Source organism: Ochotona curzoniae, unplaced genomic scaffold (assembly GCF_017591425.1).
Source record: "Ochotona curzoniae isolate NIBS_2020 unplaced genomic scaffold, NIBS_Ocur_1.0 contig_3190, whole genome shotgun sequence".
In the NCBI taxonomy this organism is placed as follows: Eukaryota; Metazoa; Chordata; class Mammalia; order Lagomorpha; family Ochotonidae; genus Ochotona; species Ochotona curzoniae.
This window is the reverse complement of record NW_024465751.1, coordinates 9,639,382-9,658,043: the sequence shown is the minus strand read 5'-3', so window position 1 is coordinate 9,658,043 and position 18,662 is coordinate 9,639,382. Positions and strand designations below refer to the sequence as shown.

Sequence of the window (18,662 nt, the reverse complement as noted above, 5' to 3'; positions counted from 1 at the left end):
CGGGCTCTGTTCCAGCCCACCTTTTTAAAAAAATTTATTTATTTTTATTGCAAAGTCAGATATACAGAGAGGAGGAGAGACAGAGAAGAAGATCTTCCATCTGATGATTCACTCCCCAAGTGACCACTACAACTGGTGCTACACTGATCCAAAGCCAGGAGCCAGGAATCTCCTCCAGGTCTCCCACGCGGGTGCAGGGCCCCAAGGCTTTGAGCCATCCTCAACTGCTTTCCCATGCCACAACCAGGGAGCTGGAAGGGAAGTGGAGCTGCTGGGATTAGAATCAGTGCCCATTTGGGATCCCGGTACATGCAAGGCGAGGACTTTAGCTGCTAGGCCACCATGCCGGGCCGCCAGCCCATCTTCGAAGCTACGGCTAGAGAGCCAAAAGCCTAAAGCAGGAGACCATGGGCTCCTAATGGTTAACTAATGGTTAAGCTAGAAAATTTGTCCCTCCTCTCTCTGTAACCTTTTCAGATAAATTAAAAAGAGAAGAACTTCTTGAAGTCAGGGTTCTGTGACCCACCTCACACACATTACAGGAGGCGGCACCACACACTCCACACACGGCACAGCAGATGCTCCTGTGTGCCCAGACCCCGCAGCAGGAGGACCGAGAGCGACCCGCTGCAGCAGACTTGGCTGCTGAGCAGACACGGCCCTGCGCCCTGTCAGCACCGAGGGACTGGCAGGCCACCTCGCCAGCGGGCCAATCCTCAGATGCTTGGTACCTCCTGACACACTCTTGTTGGGCCATGTTCTGGGTCATTAATCCCTGAGGAATTTGTCCCCACAGTGTGGACTCTTCAATGCCAGCTGTAACACTGCAGCTGCCTTTAAAAGGCACTGAAACTCAGGGTCCTTCAGAGCTGGCCAACAGCCCCTTGCTGAGGGGGAGCGAGCGCGAGGTGTGGTGCTGTGAGGAACGGAATAAAACCCAACGAGGAAACGGAAAAGAGGCTGAAGACTAAAAACAACCCTAGAAGCCATTTAAAAAAAATATTTACTAATTAATTTATTTAAGATTTAATTTTTATTCTTATTGGAAAGGCAGTTTTCAGAGAGAAGGAATGACAGAAGGATCTTCCAGCTGCTGGCTCACTCCCCAAGTGGTCGCAATAGCCAGAACTGAGCTGATCCAAAGCCAGGAGCCAGGAACTTCTTCCAGGTCCCACCTGGGTGCAGGGTCCCAAGGCTTTGGGCCATTTTCTGCTGCTTTCACAGGCCACAAGTAGGGAGCTGGAAGGGAAGTGGAGCAGCCAGGACATGAACTTGTGCCCATATGGGATCCTGGCACTTGGAGGTAGAGGATTAGAAAATTGAGCCATCACGCTGGGCTCAATAGAAGCCATTTTTATAAAACACAAGTCGCCGGCCTTAATCCCCATGTCCTGTGAGTACCAGCAGATCCCGTCTCAGGCAAACCAGGATCCGTCCATCTTGCGGACAGGACCGCTAGGCCGAGGTGTGGGTGTGCACGCTGAGCTGACTGCGGCAGGGCCAGAGCTGCTCTCGGATCCTGTGGAACCACCTGGCTTCGAACTCCTCGCAAGAGGCAGCCTCCCAGGCGGTTAGGGCCGCGGGCCCGACACTCTTCACCTCGGAGTGAAGCTCCTCCTTGATTTTTTCTGGAACGATGTCTTCTCCCATGACCTGTAGCAGGAGAAAAACTCTGTCCCAGGGCACAGGCAGCAGATGAGGCAGGCCTGACCGCCCAGGCACCAGGCCGAAGAAAAGTTCCTGAGCCATCGGAGGGATTCCCAACATAATGAAAAGACACTTGCCCAGAAGCAGCTACTCAAGGACCGTAGTGAGGAACTTTAAAATGTTCATGGAAAATACAATTAAATGCTTCTTCTGGGCCACTAAGTGTTGTGGCATAGCACACAAAGTTGCTGCCTGCAATACCAGTCAGTATCCCACGTGGACACCAGTTCAAGACCCAATTTTGCTCTATTTTTGAATCAGCACAGGGGAGAGCATTCTGTCTCTCCTCTCTGTATATCTCCCTTTCCAATAAAAAATAATAACAATTCAATTGGGGTCCAGCGTGGTAGCCTAGTGGCTAAAGTCCTCACCTTGAATGCTCCAGGATCCCAATGGGCACTGATTCTAATCCCAGCAGCTCCACTTCCCATCCAGCTTCCTGGTTGTGGCATGGGAAAGCAGTTGAGGATGGCTCAAAGCCTTGGGGCCCTGCACCCGCATGGGAGACCTGGAGGAGATTCCTGGCTCCTGGCTTTGGATCAGTGTAGCACCGGGCGTAGTGGTCACTTGGGGAGTGAATCATCAGATGGAAGATCTTCCTCTTTGTCTCTCCTCCTCTCTGTATATCTGACTTTGCAGCAAAAATAAATAAGTCTTTAAAATAATAATTAAATATTTAAAAAATTTAAATTTATTTTTATTTGAAAGGGCAGAGTTAAACAGAAGATGCAGAGAAAGAGAGACCTCCAATCCACCATTCCACTCCTCAGATAGCCACAATGGCCAGAGCTGGGCAGGTTCGAAGCCAGAAGCCAGGCACCTCTCCCAGGTCTCCCTCGTGGGTGCAGGGGACCAAGGATTTGAGCCGTCTTCCACTACTTTCCCAGACTTTTAGCAAAGAGCTGGATCAGAAGTGGGGCAGCTAGGACACAGATCAGTGCCCACATGGGATGCCAGTGCCACAGGTGGAATCTTAGCCGGCCACACCACAGAGCTGGCCACGCCCTTAGCTCCCTGCCACCCCACGGCACATCCTACTGGAGTTCTGGGCTCCTAGCTTTGCCTCGGCCAAGCCTCATGAATCAAAGCTCACTTTCTCTTCCTTCCCTAAGTAAACAAACCTCTTTGTTAAGAAAGAAAAGCAAGAGGAAAAAGAAACTGCAGCAGGACAATTTACAAAAAGCGAAGGTTTTTAAAGAGATAGACGGTGAGGATTTTTACACAGCGCTGGTCTCCCTGCAGCCAGGGAGGGGGGAACGGGGCGGAAAGCAGACGCACAGCTGGCACAGCCGCCTCCCAGGCTAGCTCTGCCTCAAACGGGAGCGTGGACTCCTTTGTCTGCCGGGCGGTGGACATGCAGGAGAGACATTTACACTGTGCACAGGCCCAGGCCAGCAAGCAGCCCAGACACACCACAGCACAGCTGCCGAGCCCGGAGCAGAGGCCGCCCCTGTGCTGCCGAGTGACCCACAGGCACGGACAGGTGGAGACAAGTTCCCCAGCGCGGGACGCTTGGCTCTGTCTCTTACAGAACAGTTCTGGAGCCAGCACAAATATCCAGGATGCCTGCTTTCACGCACACCCAGGGGGATTCACTCACCTCAGCAATCACCAGCAAAGTGTCTTCTTTGAAGCTGAACCCTTTCATTCTGTCTTCAATCTCCCGCTGAGTCCTTAGGTTCTTCTCCAAAGCAAACGATGTTTGCTGCGACTGCGTAAGCTGAAGCAAAAGCCTAAAAAGCAGAGGGATACGGCTGTGCGGAGCGCAGCTGGGAGTCAGGACCACCAGGCTGTGGGGACACTGCCAGGCCTGCAGGGCCCGGCTAACCCTCCCGAAGCGCTCCGTATAAATCCCCCAGCTTTGCAGCGCAGAAGCGCCTTTTCAGAAACAGACCAAAACTTTTCAAAGAACAGCACCAGCTCCAGGGAGCTTCCTGGGGAAAGTCATGTGCTTGAATGTGCGAGTGACTGGCGGAGGGATCTGCTATGTGCCTGTCCCGCTCCCAGACCCTGCAGCCATGTGGCCTCCAGGCCCCGCGACATTCACCAGCACACAAGACTCTCCCAAAGAGGCCAGACCTGCGACGACCCTCGGATGAGCACCCGCAGCCCTCTGCCCACCCCCGACTGTCAGGATTGTAGCTGACCCCCTCTCCTGGTCTTCCCCTCCCTGTCCTCCTCACTCGGCTCCTGTCTTTTTCCATATCCTGCAAGTGCCTCCAGAGTTTCCCAATTTTCCTCAAGTTTCGCTGCTCCCAAACGCTTCCCCCAGATGCACCCAGGTCTCATGCTCACTCATTGCCTGGCCGAGATGTGCTAGGTACTGCTCGAGGCCCTGAGGTAAGCACGGGCAGGACAGGTGCTGGCTCAGCTCTGACAGCTGCGGTCCCACTTGGCGAGTAAACCAGCAGATGGAAGATCTTTCTGTCTCTCCTTCTCTCTGTATATCTGTTTTTCCATTAAAAAATTAAATTAAAATAAATCTTAAAAAGAAAAGACGGGACCCGGCACGGTAGTCTAGTGACTGAAATCCTTGCCTTGCACATGCCAGGATCCCATGTGGGCACCAGTCTGTGTCCTGGTGGCCCCACTTCTCATCCAGCTCCCTGCTTGTGGCCTGGGAAAGCAGTTGAGGTTGGCCCAAAGCTTTGGGACCCTGCACCCATGTGGGAGACCCGGAAGAGGCTCTGGGCTTCTGGCTTCAGATGGTCTCAGCTCCAGCCTTTGCAGCCACTTGGGGAGTGAATCATCGGACAGAAGATCTTCCTCTCTGTCTCTCCTCCTCTCTGTATATCTGACTTTCCAATAAAAATAATACATATTTAAAAAAAAAAAGGAAAAAGAAAAAGATGATATCTAATGTCTGTGCTAACAATAAAACTCAAACCAATGCAGCTATGGTTTGTCAAGTGCCAACTGCGTACTGCGCAGTGTGGTGAGTACCGTAGATACCCTAATGCCACCCCAGGAAGTGGGCATTTCCATCAGTCCTCTACCGTGAAGATGAAGAACTGAGGAGCAGAGAGCTCCAGACACGTGTGAGGGAGGACAGCCGGCAAGCGGCCGACTCCAGGCTCACTCATGCACAGCCACCGCTCACTGAATTCCTGACCGTCAGCTCTGCCGCCCTCTTGGCCGGCCGCTTCAGGGCTGCTCTCACTGCCACCCCTCGGGGGACCACACTTTCCCACCCTGGCTTCTCAAGCCTCCAGACTCAAATGACACTGAAGTCAAGGGGTACTGTGGAGACCATCAGCAAAATCCCCCAGTCCAGCCTAAGATCTGAGGGCTCCAACTGGAAACACAGAACCCTGACTACAAGCCAGGGTAGTCGGCCGCACGCGGCTCACCTCGGCTTACCTGGTTCGTATAAAAGAGGCGCAGGCCTTCATCTGCGTGTCTCTCAGCGCTGCCTCTCTCTTCTCTGCCACACAGTGTGGAACGTCTCCCGTCGCCGGCTCCTCTTCCTGGCTGTGACTGCTCCCTGCTTCCTCCGCCAACGCAGAGGTCCCAGGCAAGGTTTCAGGGGAACACGAAAGGCCCCCTCTGCCCGAGTGCGGAGAGGGGGAGCTGACCATCTCAGCACCTGAGGTGAAGCTGTTCTGCTTCTGAGATGACGCAAAGGATGTGGTGAGAGCTAGCCCCAGACGCAGGTACGCCTCTGCCAGCCTGCCCCAGTTCCAGGGATTAAAAGGATGCAAAGAAATCAGTTTCTGCAAGCAGAAAACTGTCCTCTCCACGTCCTGCCAACTGGAGAAAATAGCAAATTGTAGGTACAGCACGGTGGTTAAATGGTCTGTGTTAGTGGCTTTCTTTTCCTAAGAAGAAAACAAAAAGTTACAATGTTAGACAGGAAGTGTCTCCCATTCAAATGAAGGTGTCCGGCTGTATGTGAGCATCTTCCAGCAGCTTTGTAAGTGGAGTACATTAAACAGACTCCCACTTGAAACCCCGAATCCAGAGAAGTACATACTATCTAGCAAAATAGCCATCAGCCACGCCTGAGCACCCCAACCTCACTTGGCCACGCTGACCTACTCATTTACTGAGAGCGGCTGACAAAGTTATGTAACACAACTATGTCATCGATGCCCCATTTTTACTATAATCTTTACCATCTCCAGAAGAAACATCAAAGACGAGGCCAGTTCTCACAGACCCTGAGCTCATGGTTCCATTTTCCTATTCAAGCCTTTCTAACCATCCAAATGAGCATTTTCCTTGAGCATCTGGACCAAGTCCATGTCCAAACTGTCCTTGGCTTCACCATCTCCAGGATGGCCCTGCCTGCGGCTCTCGGCGCTCCAGGAGGCAGCGTAATTGAACCCAAATGCCTGCTCTGGGAGCTATTAGCAGGCTCATTATTTTTGGCTTGAGAGGTTGCTTGCTTTCCTTCTGATCAGAAAATCCTTTTCAAGTCTCCTCAACCGTATCCAAGTCCTCTGGCCTGACCTGCCATATGGTAAATGCCCTTTGGGTTAGGAAAACAGGCCTGCTTTTCCTTTTCTTTTCTTCTAAAAAGATTTACTTTTTTGAAAGGCAGAATGACATTAAGAGGAAGAGGAGGACTGGAGAGAGGGAGAGGGGCAGAAAGGAGAGAAGGGACGCCTTCCCTCTGCCATCTCATTCCCCAAGTGGCCACAGTTGCCAGGGCTGGGCCGGGCAGAAGGCAGCAAGCACAGCTCCATCCTGGTCTCTCACAAGGTAACAAGGGCCGCAGTCTGTGGGCCATCGTTCGCTGCCTTCCCAGGTGCCTTAGCAGGAAGCTGGCCCAGAAGCACGGTAGCCAGGACTCCAACCAACACCGAGGTATTGGCTGCCAGTGATGCAAGTGTACGTTTAACCTGCAGTGCCACAGTGTGGGCCCCCGGGCTTCCTTGTATAAATCAAAGTCCATGGAGAACAGGCAGCAGATGGTAAGTAGACACGGAGCCTCAGGAAAGCAGGGACGGACTGGTGGCCTCCAGGTCAAGTGCTCACAAAGCTACCATGCAGGCCAAAGGAACCAGCAGACCAGCAGGTGAAAGCCCACGCCTGGGCCTGCTCTATGGTCTACCTAGGGCGAAAGACACAGAACACAGCTCCAGACAGCTGTCCTAAAGCCAGGGCGCGGCCTGCCAAACGGCCCCACGCTGTCTGTCCACCCACAGCCCAGCAAGCTTCTTACACGCTTCTGTTCAAAGCTGAATTCCATCCCAGTAAGCACTCAACTCTTAAAGTCATACTTTGTCCTTTCCTTGACATATGGACAGCCGCCCATACAGACTGTCCCAAGGGCCACTTCCTTCCACAGCACGTCCCAGTGGGGAGAGCCAGCACCATGCCGGCACACACCAACCACAGGGCTTCCTCTCTGGAAATTTAATTCCACTGAAATGAATGTGAGGGATTATTCCTTCTACAGTAAAGTGATGATGATAACTAAGATTGACTGTTCACTGTGTGTCAAACACTAGTTACTCCCATAAGTTTCATGACAATCTGCTAAAACGGACTCTTATTATTAAGTCCATTTTACAGTTGAGGTGACTGAGTCAGAGTAGGGAACTGGCCCGAGGTCACAGGCCAGAAAACAGCAGAGCTGGTCAGTGGCAGAGGAGGGCACAGAAAGGAAACACAGGGGGAGCTGCCATCCCCTGGCCGTCCACCTGGCAGACACTGGCTCAGCAATGCATGCTCAGGGCATGCCCATTGTTTATGCTCCCTGAACATGAACCCAGGAGGCAAATAAGAGGGCTGAAAAAAACGCTTATTGTGGAGTAGATGAGAAACAGTTTCCTATAAATAGAAAATGTTTTCCTGGGGCTGGCATGGTGGCTCAACAGACTAATCCTCCATTTCGTGCCAGGATCCTATATGGGCACAAGTTCATGTCCTGGCTGCTTCATTTCATATCTTGCCCCCTGCTTGTGGCCTGGGAAGACAGTTGAGGATGGCCCAAAGCCTTGAGGCCCTGCACCCGTATGGGAGACTTGCAGAGGAAGCTCCTGGCTCTTGGCTTTGGACTGGTTCAGCTCTGGCCATTGCAGTTACTTGGGGAGTGAACCAGAGAATGAAAGATCTTTCTGTATCTCCTTCTCTCTGTAAACCTGCCTTTCCAATCTGAAAACCAAATCCCAGGTATGAGGAAACCAAAGCATACACACAGGTAGCACGCAGAACGCAGCCACCGCGGCCCCATCAGTCCTCCCTGGTCACGTGCCTGGGAGCTCGCACAAAGTTCCCAAGGGCCTGGCGTGTGCCACAGGCTTTCTAATGAAACCTCCTTCCGCCCGAGAACCACCGTGGGACATGGGAGAGACCCTGCAGGCTGGCCCCGACCCTCCTGGGAGCTGCAGAGGCAGACATGCACCTGGCTGGATGGGCCACAGCAAAAGCTCGCCTCCATGGCTCCTTCAGTGGCTCCCGCCTTTAGCAATCACAGCCAAAGGCACAGAGCACGCACTGACGTGCAAGAGGTGCTGCCAGCAGAGCGGGCAGCAAGGGCACACAGGCAGGCATCAGAAGCATCCAGCATGCTGCCAGTCTGCAGAGCAGGAAAGCCAGGAACAGACAAAGCTAAACCCCACTCGTTCACTGCTCATGCCAGTGCTGCCTGGGCAAGGCGTCTGACGCCAACACAGAACGATCCTGTAATTAGTACAGAAGGAGAAGGAACAAGACCCAGCTATTCTCTGCATCCAGTCACTATAGGGACTGACTCACTGCAAGGCCAAGGCCAACCCTCCTCAGACTGGGCAACCAAAGGTCAGTGAGCTGGAGCCAGGCTGCTTGTGGGATGGCCTCTGGGTGACAGCATCCACAGAGTTCAAGTTCAGGGCCACAGTGCCTTGTGAAAGCCCTCAGAGGAAGCAAGCTGGTCATCACAAACGCAGACCGGCCTACTTAGAATCATTTCCATACAAAATTTTCACCAAAGTAACGGAAGTAAGCCATAAACACCTTAACCTAAAAACCAGAAATAAATAATAAACTCCAGAATTACAAACAACTGTCTTTTTCCTCAGTAAGCAATCTGCAATTCTATTTAAAGACAAAAAAGAGTACCAGGGTTTTTTTTTTTTTTTTGCCTAGTCAGTCCTTTTGGGGTAATTTCCTTTCTGTTCACAAAAGCAGTGCATGTTTCATTTCATACATTTTAGAAAATGAAGTCTAAAAGCCTAACGAGCAGTGGGCCTTGTGGCACAGCAAGTGAGACCACTGCTTGGGACAGTCGCACCGCATCTGAAGTGCTGGCGAACCAGTCCCGCCTCCACCTTGGCCTGAGACTCAGTTTGCTGCTAACACGCCCGGGGGGTCCCTGTCACCCACAGGGGAGACCCCAGTTGACCTCTCGCTCTGGCCCAACCTCAGCAGCATATTTGCATAGTGAATCAGCGAACAAACAAACTCTCTCTGTTGCTCTGGCTTCCAAGTGAAGTTGGATAAATAAACCTTAAAATGAAAAATCTAAGGAAACAATCAGGTCACTTAAATTCCTCCCCAACCTGGGGAATATTTATTCCTGATAGAAGAAACACCCTTGAGATGTGCACAAGGCCAAAGCCAGAACTGCTAAAAGAAGACAATTACTAGGTGCTCGTGTTCACCTTAGCAAACTTCTTGCACCACTGACAACTTCCGACTTAGCCAAATCCACAGATACAGTGCCAGTGGGAGGTTCGCTTTTGGCTTCATTAATTAACACGCCGACAATGACCGATCGCCCTGCCGCCACTCCTGCTGGAGAAAGCCAGAGGAGACGGCCACCAGCAGACTCACTCACCAGGCAGGTGGCCACTGCCAGCGCTTCCTCGTGCCGCCCAAGCCGAGCCAGACAGCGGGCCTGGCCTTCCCGGACATCCCTCTGCATGGCAAAGTTGGTCAACGACAATTTTTCCGCGATGCTGGAATACTCCTGCAGTGCTGCCTGCCAATTATTTGGAAAATACAAGCCATGAACGGAAGGGAAGAAAGGGAAGGTGGGCAGCACCCTTACCACCTGGGCCTCCTCTAACAGCATGCCCGCCAGGGAGGGTGGCACAGGATGGAGAACTGACCAGGCCCTGTCGCCCGCATCGCCACTACTATGCTGGGTCACCTTTCCGCCAGCAACTAATAAGACTATTCTGGTGAAGGGGAATGGACATCCATGAGGGCACTGCAGCAAATTCTGCGAGAAGTAGAATTAAAAGACAGGCTTATTTTGATGCAAAAACATTTTAAGTCCATGCAAGGATTTTGGTAAAACACATTTCCACAGGCTTTTTTGCAGCCCCTTCGCGTGTGTGGTTTCACAGCCTCTGCACCACAAGAAACTTATCTTTCCATTCCGTTCTCTGCAGACATTCCAAGTCCCTCACACATACAGCCATCAGTGAGTTCTTGGCTTTTTAGCTAGGGGCTTGGCTCCTGTCGCCACGAGGAGCCTGGGCGACTGGCAAGTAAAAGGAGGGGGCAGAGAGCCTGGGGAAAATAGACCTAAAGATCTCTGGTGGAGTTAGAAACCCATGGGGCCAGGAGCCACGCAGAAATGGGGGAACCTGGGAGTGCACAATGCTAACGGCCCGTCACCAAAGACAAAACCCGTCTTTGTAAGCAAGCCCTACCCAGCCAGTACGCTGCTGGCTGCTGCCACTGACAAGTCAGTGCACACACCAGCCCACCCACCCCTGCACCGTGAGCCCTACCTCATATTCTTGGCGGCGGTAGGCCAGGTCCCCTCGGAACTTCTTAGTACTCAGGGCCTCCACATCATCACTGCTCGCTGTTTCTTCGCAGAACCACTGGAGATTGTGAAAACGCCATGTTACAGAGTGAGGCTGAGTGAGCCCATCTCAAGCTCGGAAGCCGTGTCCTGCAGCATAACCAGCTAAGCCTCCAACAGAACACACCTCTCCAGGATAAGCCTCAGTGGGAAAATGTAAGAAACAGCAGAGACAGACAATTTCAAAGATGCCCAAGGGGTCAGCAATTATGGCACAGCAGGCCAGCTCCCCGATCATGTCCTGGGAGAGAAGCAGCCGAAGATGGCCCAAGTGTTTGGGCACCTGCCACCTTTGTGCCTGGCCCAGCCATGGCAACTGCAGCAGCCACTTAGATAGGAGACCACTGTACCCCTGCCCTTCTCTGCACCCCCATCTCCTTCTCTGACTTTCAAATAAATAAATAAATAAATCCCTTGGAAAAAAAAAAAAGAGGGCCTAGTTTTTATTAACACTGCCACAGCATATGGCAAGAACAGTATCTCTTTCACCTCTCTTAAAAAGCCACTCAGCAACGTACAGCTGCATCAGCAGCATTTCCAACAGGGGCTGTGGTGCCTGGCAGCTGCCACCTGGCCACTTCAGTTCACACTGGTTCATGCAAGTGAAGTATGTTTGCCAGTGGGGAAACTATGGAGAGAATGAAACAGCAAGGCACTAGGCCTTGTGGAAAGAATTACAAAGCGTTGTGCTACAATGAAAATGTTACAAAGAGAAAAAAAGAAAGGAAAAAGGGTACCAGAACCTAAGCAGAGATTTAGGTTGAACAGTATAACCAAGACTACAGGGATTAGGCAAAAAAGGAAGGGCAAGGGGCACAGCACAGGGGCAGAGAATTGGAAGGTCTCTGCTGGCTTAATTTTAGACACTCCAGAAACTCCTCTGACCACACTGTCCTGCCTAAGCACAACTAGGACAGCTGCAGCAGGCCCATGGGAGGCAGAGTCCTGAACATACCAAGCATGTGTGAAGACCTGATGGCCAGCAGGAAGGGCCCTCCCACTGCCCCTTCTCTGCAGCCTGCCCCTGCCCCTGATCCCTGTTACAGAAGGGAGCTACACCTTCCCACCATCTCCTTCACCTGCCACAGAAAGCTCAGAACTCCAGCTTAGAGTCCAGGATCTGCTGACATTCCAAACAAAGGAACCCCTGCAATCAAATATCAGACCAATAGAAGAAAAGTTGAAGGAAACAGTTCCATTTGCTTTTCTAACTTAAAAATATTTTGAGAGTTACGGACAGACTTGTAACACAAAGCCCACATTCCCATTCATCAGTTCACTCCCCAAAGGCCTGCCTGACTGGGGCTGGGACTGGGGCTGGGACTGGGGCTGGGACTGGGGCTGGGCTGGGGCTGGGGCTGGGGCTGGGACTGGGCTGGACTTGGGACTGGGCTGGGACTGGGGCTGGGCTGGGAATGAGGCTGGGACTGAGGCTGAGGCTGGGGCTGGGAATGAGGCTGGGACTGAGGCTGGACTGTGGCTGGGCTGGGGTTGGGACTGGGGCTGGGAATGAGGCTGGAGCTGGGGCTGGGACTGGGGCTGGGACTGAGGCTGAACCGGGGCTGGGACTGAAGCCGGGGCTAGGACTGGAGCCGGGGCTAGGACTGGGGCCGGGGCTGGGACTGGGGCCGGGACTGGGGCCGGGACTGAAGCCGGAGCCGGGGCTGGGGTTGGGACTGGGGCTGGGACCGAAGCCGGGGCTGGAACTAGGCTTGGAATAGGCTGGGACCGGGGCCAGACTGGGCCCAGGGCCAGCCAGAACAAGGAATTCAATCTGGGTCTCTAAGTGTGTGGTAGATGTCCAGCTGCTGGAGCCATCATCACTGCCCCCCAGGGTCTGCCCCGCCAGGAAGCTGGAAAGGGAAACCAAAGTGTAGGCACACCAGCCGGCTAGCACCTCACCCCAGGGACCAAACAAGCAGCTTTCTCCTGATTTAAACCAGGAAAGTGATGCTGAAACTCCTTGACTGTTAAGTAAACACTGAGGTTCTAGGGAAAGTGTTCTCGAGTGGTGGGTATCTCTGCACTGCGTAAAGCACCCGATGCTCACTTCACGCCCGGTCCCACACAAGGCGGCTGCAGGTGGGCCTCCCCCATTAAGCACCGTCCAGTCACAGCTGACTGTATTTGGGAGGGTCCCCCAGCACGCCAGTCACAGCTTCTGGGCACGAGCGTTCTGATGCACTGTCTGAGCCACCACAGGCGGCCCCATGTCCTCTATCCCAGTGAGCACATGGGGTCACCTGGCTAATTCTCTGCCTGCAAGCGCCAGCATTCTATATGTGCACTGGTTCAGGTCCTGGCTGCTCCACTTCCCATCCTGCTTCCTGCTTGTGGTCTGGGAAAGCAGTGGAGGACGCCCCAAAAGCCTTGGGACCCTGCACCTGCATAGGAGACCAGGAAAAGGCTCCAGGCTCCTGACTTCAGATTGCCTTAGCTCCAGCCATTGTGGCCACTTGGGGAGTGAACCAGCATACGGATGATATCTCTCTCTCTCTCTCTCTTCTCTTTATAACTCTGCCTTTCCAATAAAAATAAATAAACCATTAAAAATGAAAAGTAGGGCCCGGCGCGGTGGCGCAAGTGGTTAAGGTCCTCGCCTTGCACGCCTGGGATCCCATATGGGCGCTGGTTCTAATCCCGGCAGCCCCGCTTCCCTTCCAGCTCCCTGCCTGTGGCCCGGGAAAGCAGTCGAGGACGGCCCAAAGCTTTGGGAACCTGCACCCGCGTGGGAGACCCAGAAGAGTCTCCTGGCTTCGGATCGGCATAGCATCGGCTGTTGCGCTCACTTGGGGAGTGAATCATCGGACGGAAAATCTTCCTCTCTGTCTCTCCTCTCTGTATATCCGCCTTTCCAATGCAAAAATAATAAAAATAAATCTTTAAAAAAACCATGAAAAGTACAACTGCCTGGCCCTATTTCTCAAAGAATCACCTGAATATCCACACCCTCGTTATACTGGCAATGCCTGCTTCTCTCTCCGGCCCACGCATGACCTGGAGAAGGCTAGGAACCCCTTTTTCTGCTCTCCTTTTAAGTGCTTCACCCACACTGTCCTCCGTCACAGAATGCTTCAATCGGCCCGTCTTCACTTTAGTGGCGGCCACAACCCTAAAATCCTTAAGTGGCCATGAGCTTAATGGCTTTAAAATGACGGTTTCTGTCCTAAATAATCTGCAGGGCAGCAAAGAATTCACACAGGGGACGCCTCAAAATACCCCCTGAAGGACAGAAAAGTGTGGACACACTGAATGCCCGGCTCAGGCAAGCAGGCAGGGCCAGCACCCACCTTCTGAGCCAGGCTCCTGGGCGACGAACAGGCCTCAAGTCTGCTCTGGGTTAGCGTATGAGCAGGTTTCCATAATAACCTCTCAACAAATTGCCAAGCTAAAGGATTCTGCTTTACAAGGGCACGGCACCCCTGACAGGGTGCTTCTGTATACAGTATCTCCCGGAAGGATCAGCAACAACCCCTTGACCCAGCAAGCACTCTCTTCCCAAAGATAACCGACCCACCGACCCACCCAGGTCCTGGTGCCTAACCAGAACTTCCTCAGGCACCAGCACAAGCCTTCCCAGGCCCATCTGTGCCATGGGTCCCTGAAGGCGACTCTGACTGCCCAGCGTCAGGAAAAAACGAGGCAAATAAAACTTGTAGGAAGTGCCCGTGCCCAGCATCTCTTCAGTCCAATCCTTGTAGAGGGAAGAAATGCCAACAGCATGGGCAAGGCACACCAGCACAGCGGCCCCAGCATCTCGGCTGCGGGTGGGGAGGCAACACGCAGTAACCCTCCAACTCAGGGCCGTTCACGGAGCGCCGGCTCTCTCCGCACCTGTCAGGCCCCGCGGCGGCCATCGCGTGGACAGCCGGCGCTCCGGGGCTGGGCGGCAAACAGCAGCTGCACGTGGGAGGGGAGGAAGCACCAAGCTGATTGGAAGAGAGGACCAGGAGAGACTTCCTGGAGGTGGTGCATTTAGGATGCATCTAGCAGTGCCACGGAGGGGTCAGCGGCGGCAGCGGGGTTCGCCCGGCCTGCAGGGCGGGGACGGGCCGCTGGACCCGGGAAGGCGACCGACGCTTCCCGCAGTGCTCACCGCACGAGCTGACCCCGGGGCAGGCGGGCCGTGGGCGGCTCGGCCCGGCCTCTCACCTGCGGCTCGCAGCGCTTAGCGCGGTAGGGCGCGGGCGGCCCGAGCCTCCGCTCCGGTCTCTCTTCGAACACTGAATCCTCGAACTCGCCGCCGAACAACCAGCAACCGGACTCCATCTGCCGCAGTCGACCCGCCGGACACCAAGAAGCGGCCACGCCCACGTGCGGACCGAGCGGAAGGGGCGGTGCCGCCGCTGGAACGCGGCATGCCGGGAGCTGTAGTCTTTGGGAAGGGCCCGCGAGCTGTGCGCCCGCCGCTGTCTGGGAGTGCAGGTTGAGCGGAGGATTATTCCCACTGGCGAATTGACAGGATCCTAGCCTAAGGGTTTGACTTCCGTGTGCCCGGAAACGGACAGAGCCGTCCAATGACAATTTCCTTGCATTGTGTTAAGTGCTGTTTTTGCCTGTTTTGTCTTCTAACAACTGTGTGAAAGGCACAGTCAGTCGCATTTTGCAAATATTGGGGCTGGAAAACGTTAAGTGCCTTGCTCAGGACCGATTATTACTGGGCTCAGAACCAGGGAATCCAGAAATGACTCGGTGTCCCCATGTGTCTGGAGAAGTGCCACCATCACCAATACCAAAGACCAGGATCAGGCAGGCATTTAACAAAACCCAAAGTGCAGAAATGTTCTCTGGGGACGCCGGTTGGAGTGAAACACCAAGCCCAAAATTCCAAGACTAGCCTCTCCTAGCATTCCTACGCCTTCAGGGCGGCGCTTTTCTTTGGAAACTGGACGTTGTTCAGCACTGGCCAGCACTGCCGCTCGGCCACGTCCCGTATCAGCGACTCAACGTGGAGGTTCACGCAGCTGGCCTCTCTCCCCCAGGGCCTCCACCACCATGTGTCTCTTAAGTTTTTTCTTTCAACCCAATTTTCTACTCCACCATCTCACCCTAAGGGGAACTTGATTTATTCCCCTTTGGATTCCAAACCCATCTCTGTGCTCACTACCCCTGGAATCCGAACAGCTCCAGCTGTCCAGCTGTCCAGTTGTCCAGTTGTCCAGTTGTCCAGCCCCTTCGTGTGCAGGCTCCAGGCGTTCGGTCTCCAGGCTTCAGCTACAGAAATTATCACGAGCTTTTGCGCAAACATCCAATTGTTTCGTTTTTACTTCATGGTTAAAAGAAAGATTACAAACACAATTCTAAAAAACATTTTACTTTAGAGAAAACATTCTCAGCAAAGCATTACTCATTGAAACCTGCAGTCAGCGGGCTGAAGCCAGGAACTCCACGGTTGGCAGCGCATCTGCTTACATAGTGACAGGTGAGTTCCTTAAATCTAAAATCAATTTTTACTAAACTTAAACTAATATTATGTAAAAATCAAGAATGCAAAATTAGCAAGAAAGCTTATAAATGAAAGGCATTTAGAAAGGCACATATCATAAATTCTTATTAAATCTTACAGTCAATCATACACTAACTACCATCACCTTCACCTCGTACTGATTCAATTGCTTTTTGTTCTTTTGTTAAAGGGCAATGGGAAGGATCAGAGCAGCTCGACCTTTCTATGAATGGAAAGCCTTCACAAGAAACTTCTTTTCATCTTTTCAAACTACTTTCTTTCCCTAAATATAAGTGCCAATATAAGCTAGAAGTTCCAAACCATTTTCCTCAGTGGGCGCACATTTCAGGGGCTCATCTCCCTCTTAAAAGATGTCCTGTGTTCTTTGCTTTACGTGGTGGGAAGCCAAAATGTGTCATTCCATGAAATGCAGCAGTTTGAGGCTACACAGTAAATAAACTCTTTGTACCTCCATAATTGTCATATGGTTCTAAGATATTATCAAGCCATTTCTTAAGGAGAACATTATACGTCTTAGAGTAAATTCTAGGACAAAGGTGGGCACACAGAAGACATTTGGGAACAGTGTGGGCTCAGTTGTACTACTGCATGCTTTTAGCTGTAACTAATTGTCTTGAGTTACTGAAAACCCTTTTACCATAAAATGATTGATAGGGGCCTGGTGCAGTGGCCTATGAGGCTAAAGTCCTCGCCTTGAACACCCCGGGATCCCATATGGGCACCAGTTCTAATCCTGGCAGCCCTATTTCCCATCCGGCTCCCTGCTTGTAGTCTGGGAAAGCAGTAGAGGATGGCCCAAAGCCCTAGGACCCTGCACCTGCATGGGAGACCTGGAAGAGCTCTTGGTTCCTGGCTTCAGATTGGCGCAGCACTGGCCGTTACGGTCACTTGGGGAGTGAATCATCGGGCAGAAGATCTTCCTCTCTGTCTCTCCTTCTCTCTGTGTATCTGACTTTGCAATAAAAATGAATAAATCTTTTTAAAATGATTGATAAAATCAGTTTCAGACATTATACCAGTTTCAGAAATCACTTCATATTTGCAGAGAAAACAACAACATCCTCAAGAGAATTCCAAGAAATATCAAATGATTGAGTGTCCACACAATGGGGTGAGGCAGCAAGGAAGTGATTATAGAGGTGGAGCCGGTAACTCCTTGTGGCCGTGCCAACAGGGGAGCAGTTCTTCTTACACCTTTGCATGGTTTCCCACACTAATTCACTGTCCAAATACAAAAGCTGGGAATGGGCCAAGACCAAAGCTAGGAGCCTGGAACTCATTCTGGGTCTCCCACATGGATTCTAAGTTCTTGAGCCATCACCTGTTCCTCTTCCCGTCCCAGGAAACCAGAATCAGAGTCAGAACTGAGGCATTCAAATGTCGGATGCAGGTAGGGATCCCAGGCAGCATTTAACATGGCACCAATTCCCTGCCCTAAAGCACCCACCTTTTTAAGATTTTAATATTTGTGTTTACATAGTTGATCAGGGTGGGAAGGGTCAAGGATCAGGGGATAGCGGGTGAGACCCTTGTTTACACATTTTCTTCTTCTTCTTCCCATGTTTGGGGGAGATGAGGTTACAAGAGGAGAAACCATGCCGAGCGTCCCAAACACCGCATTCCCTGGGGGATGGGGAACTGCCACCCAATGTCAGCTCAGTGTTTGGGCCATCCTCCACTGCTTTCCCAGGTGAGAAACAGAGAGCTGGATGGAAAGTGGAGCAGTTGGGACACGAGCCAGCAGCTATATGAGGTCCCAATGCTTCCAGGCAATGGATTAACCAATTCAGCCATTAAATTGGCCCAATTCAAATCCTCTTTTCAGAATGCAGGATACAACAGTAAATTCAGACAGACTCATATCCTTGCTGTCACGGAATTTAAGCTGTACTAGGAAAGGAATAAACTTGTCCATGTTCTTGGTGTGCGACCTTGGTCCTTTACTTCACTGGGAGCAGAACAGATCTCATTCTCATAAGATATCATGTAAATATTTCATAATTTACATATTATTAAAATGTCTATTTGATGGCTGTCTAAAGGACTGACACAAAAGGTTACATCTCTGACTTGCCCAGCTTGGATCAAGGAGCAAAGAGCACTGCTCAACACTGCTGCAAAAAGAACACGCAACCTGCGCACGCCTGAGCTGCATCAGTGAGACATACAATACAATAGGTTACGAAGGCTGGAAGGTAACCTTAGGGGGGAGAATTCTTTGATAAATTAGGATGGGTAAAAATAGCATTGTGTATGGAAGAATTTATAATGTCATGATGGCATGATGTAAAATCACACACACAAAACAGTTTTAGAAGACCCTAAGCTTTCCCTTTAAGACAACTGCTAGGACACCACAACACAGAGCCAATGGAGAAGGGAGATGTGCGCTGCTATTCGTTTTCCCAACATAGTGCTAAAAGGTCTATCTAAAGCGATGAGGCAGGAAAACAGACACATCCAAACTGGAAAGCGTATCTATTTATAGGTGACATGATGCAATGGACAGAAAAACCCCAAAGAACTCACAAGAAAGCTCGAGATGGGTCCAGTGCAGTAACCTAGCAGCTAACATCCTCACCTTGAACGTGCTGGAATCCCATATGAGCGCCAGTTCTAATCCTGGCAGCCCCACATCTCATCCAGCTCCCTGCCTGTGGCCTGGGAAAGCAGTTGAGGACGGCCCAAGGCCTTGGGATCCGCACCCACGTGGGAAACTCGGAAGAGTTTCCTGGCTTCTGG

At 52.0% G+C, this 18,662-nt stretch overlaps 1 protein-coding gene across 1 annotated transcript; it reads right to left on the bottom strand.

Moving 5' to 3' along the window:
• Positions 1–1,274: 1,274 nt before the first annotated feature.
• On the bottom strand, positions 1,275–14,826 carry CUNH8orf76 (chromosome unknown C8orf76 homolog). Its single transcript, XM_040979349.1, has 6 exons — positions 14,606–14,826; positions 10,377–10,472; positions 9,473–9,616; positions 5,068–5,525; positions 3,308–3,440; positions 1,275–1,653 (listed from the first exon to the last, which is right to left on the bottom strand). Exons 1-6 carry the CDS (start codon positions 14,720–14,722, stop codon positions 1,456–1,458), a joined length of 1,146 nt encoding a protein of 381 aa, XP_040835283.1. The 5' UTR covers positions 14,723–14,826; the 3' UTR covers positions 1,275–1,455.
• Between the last annotated feature and the right edge of the window lie 3,836 nt (positions 14,827–18,662).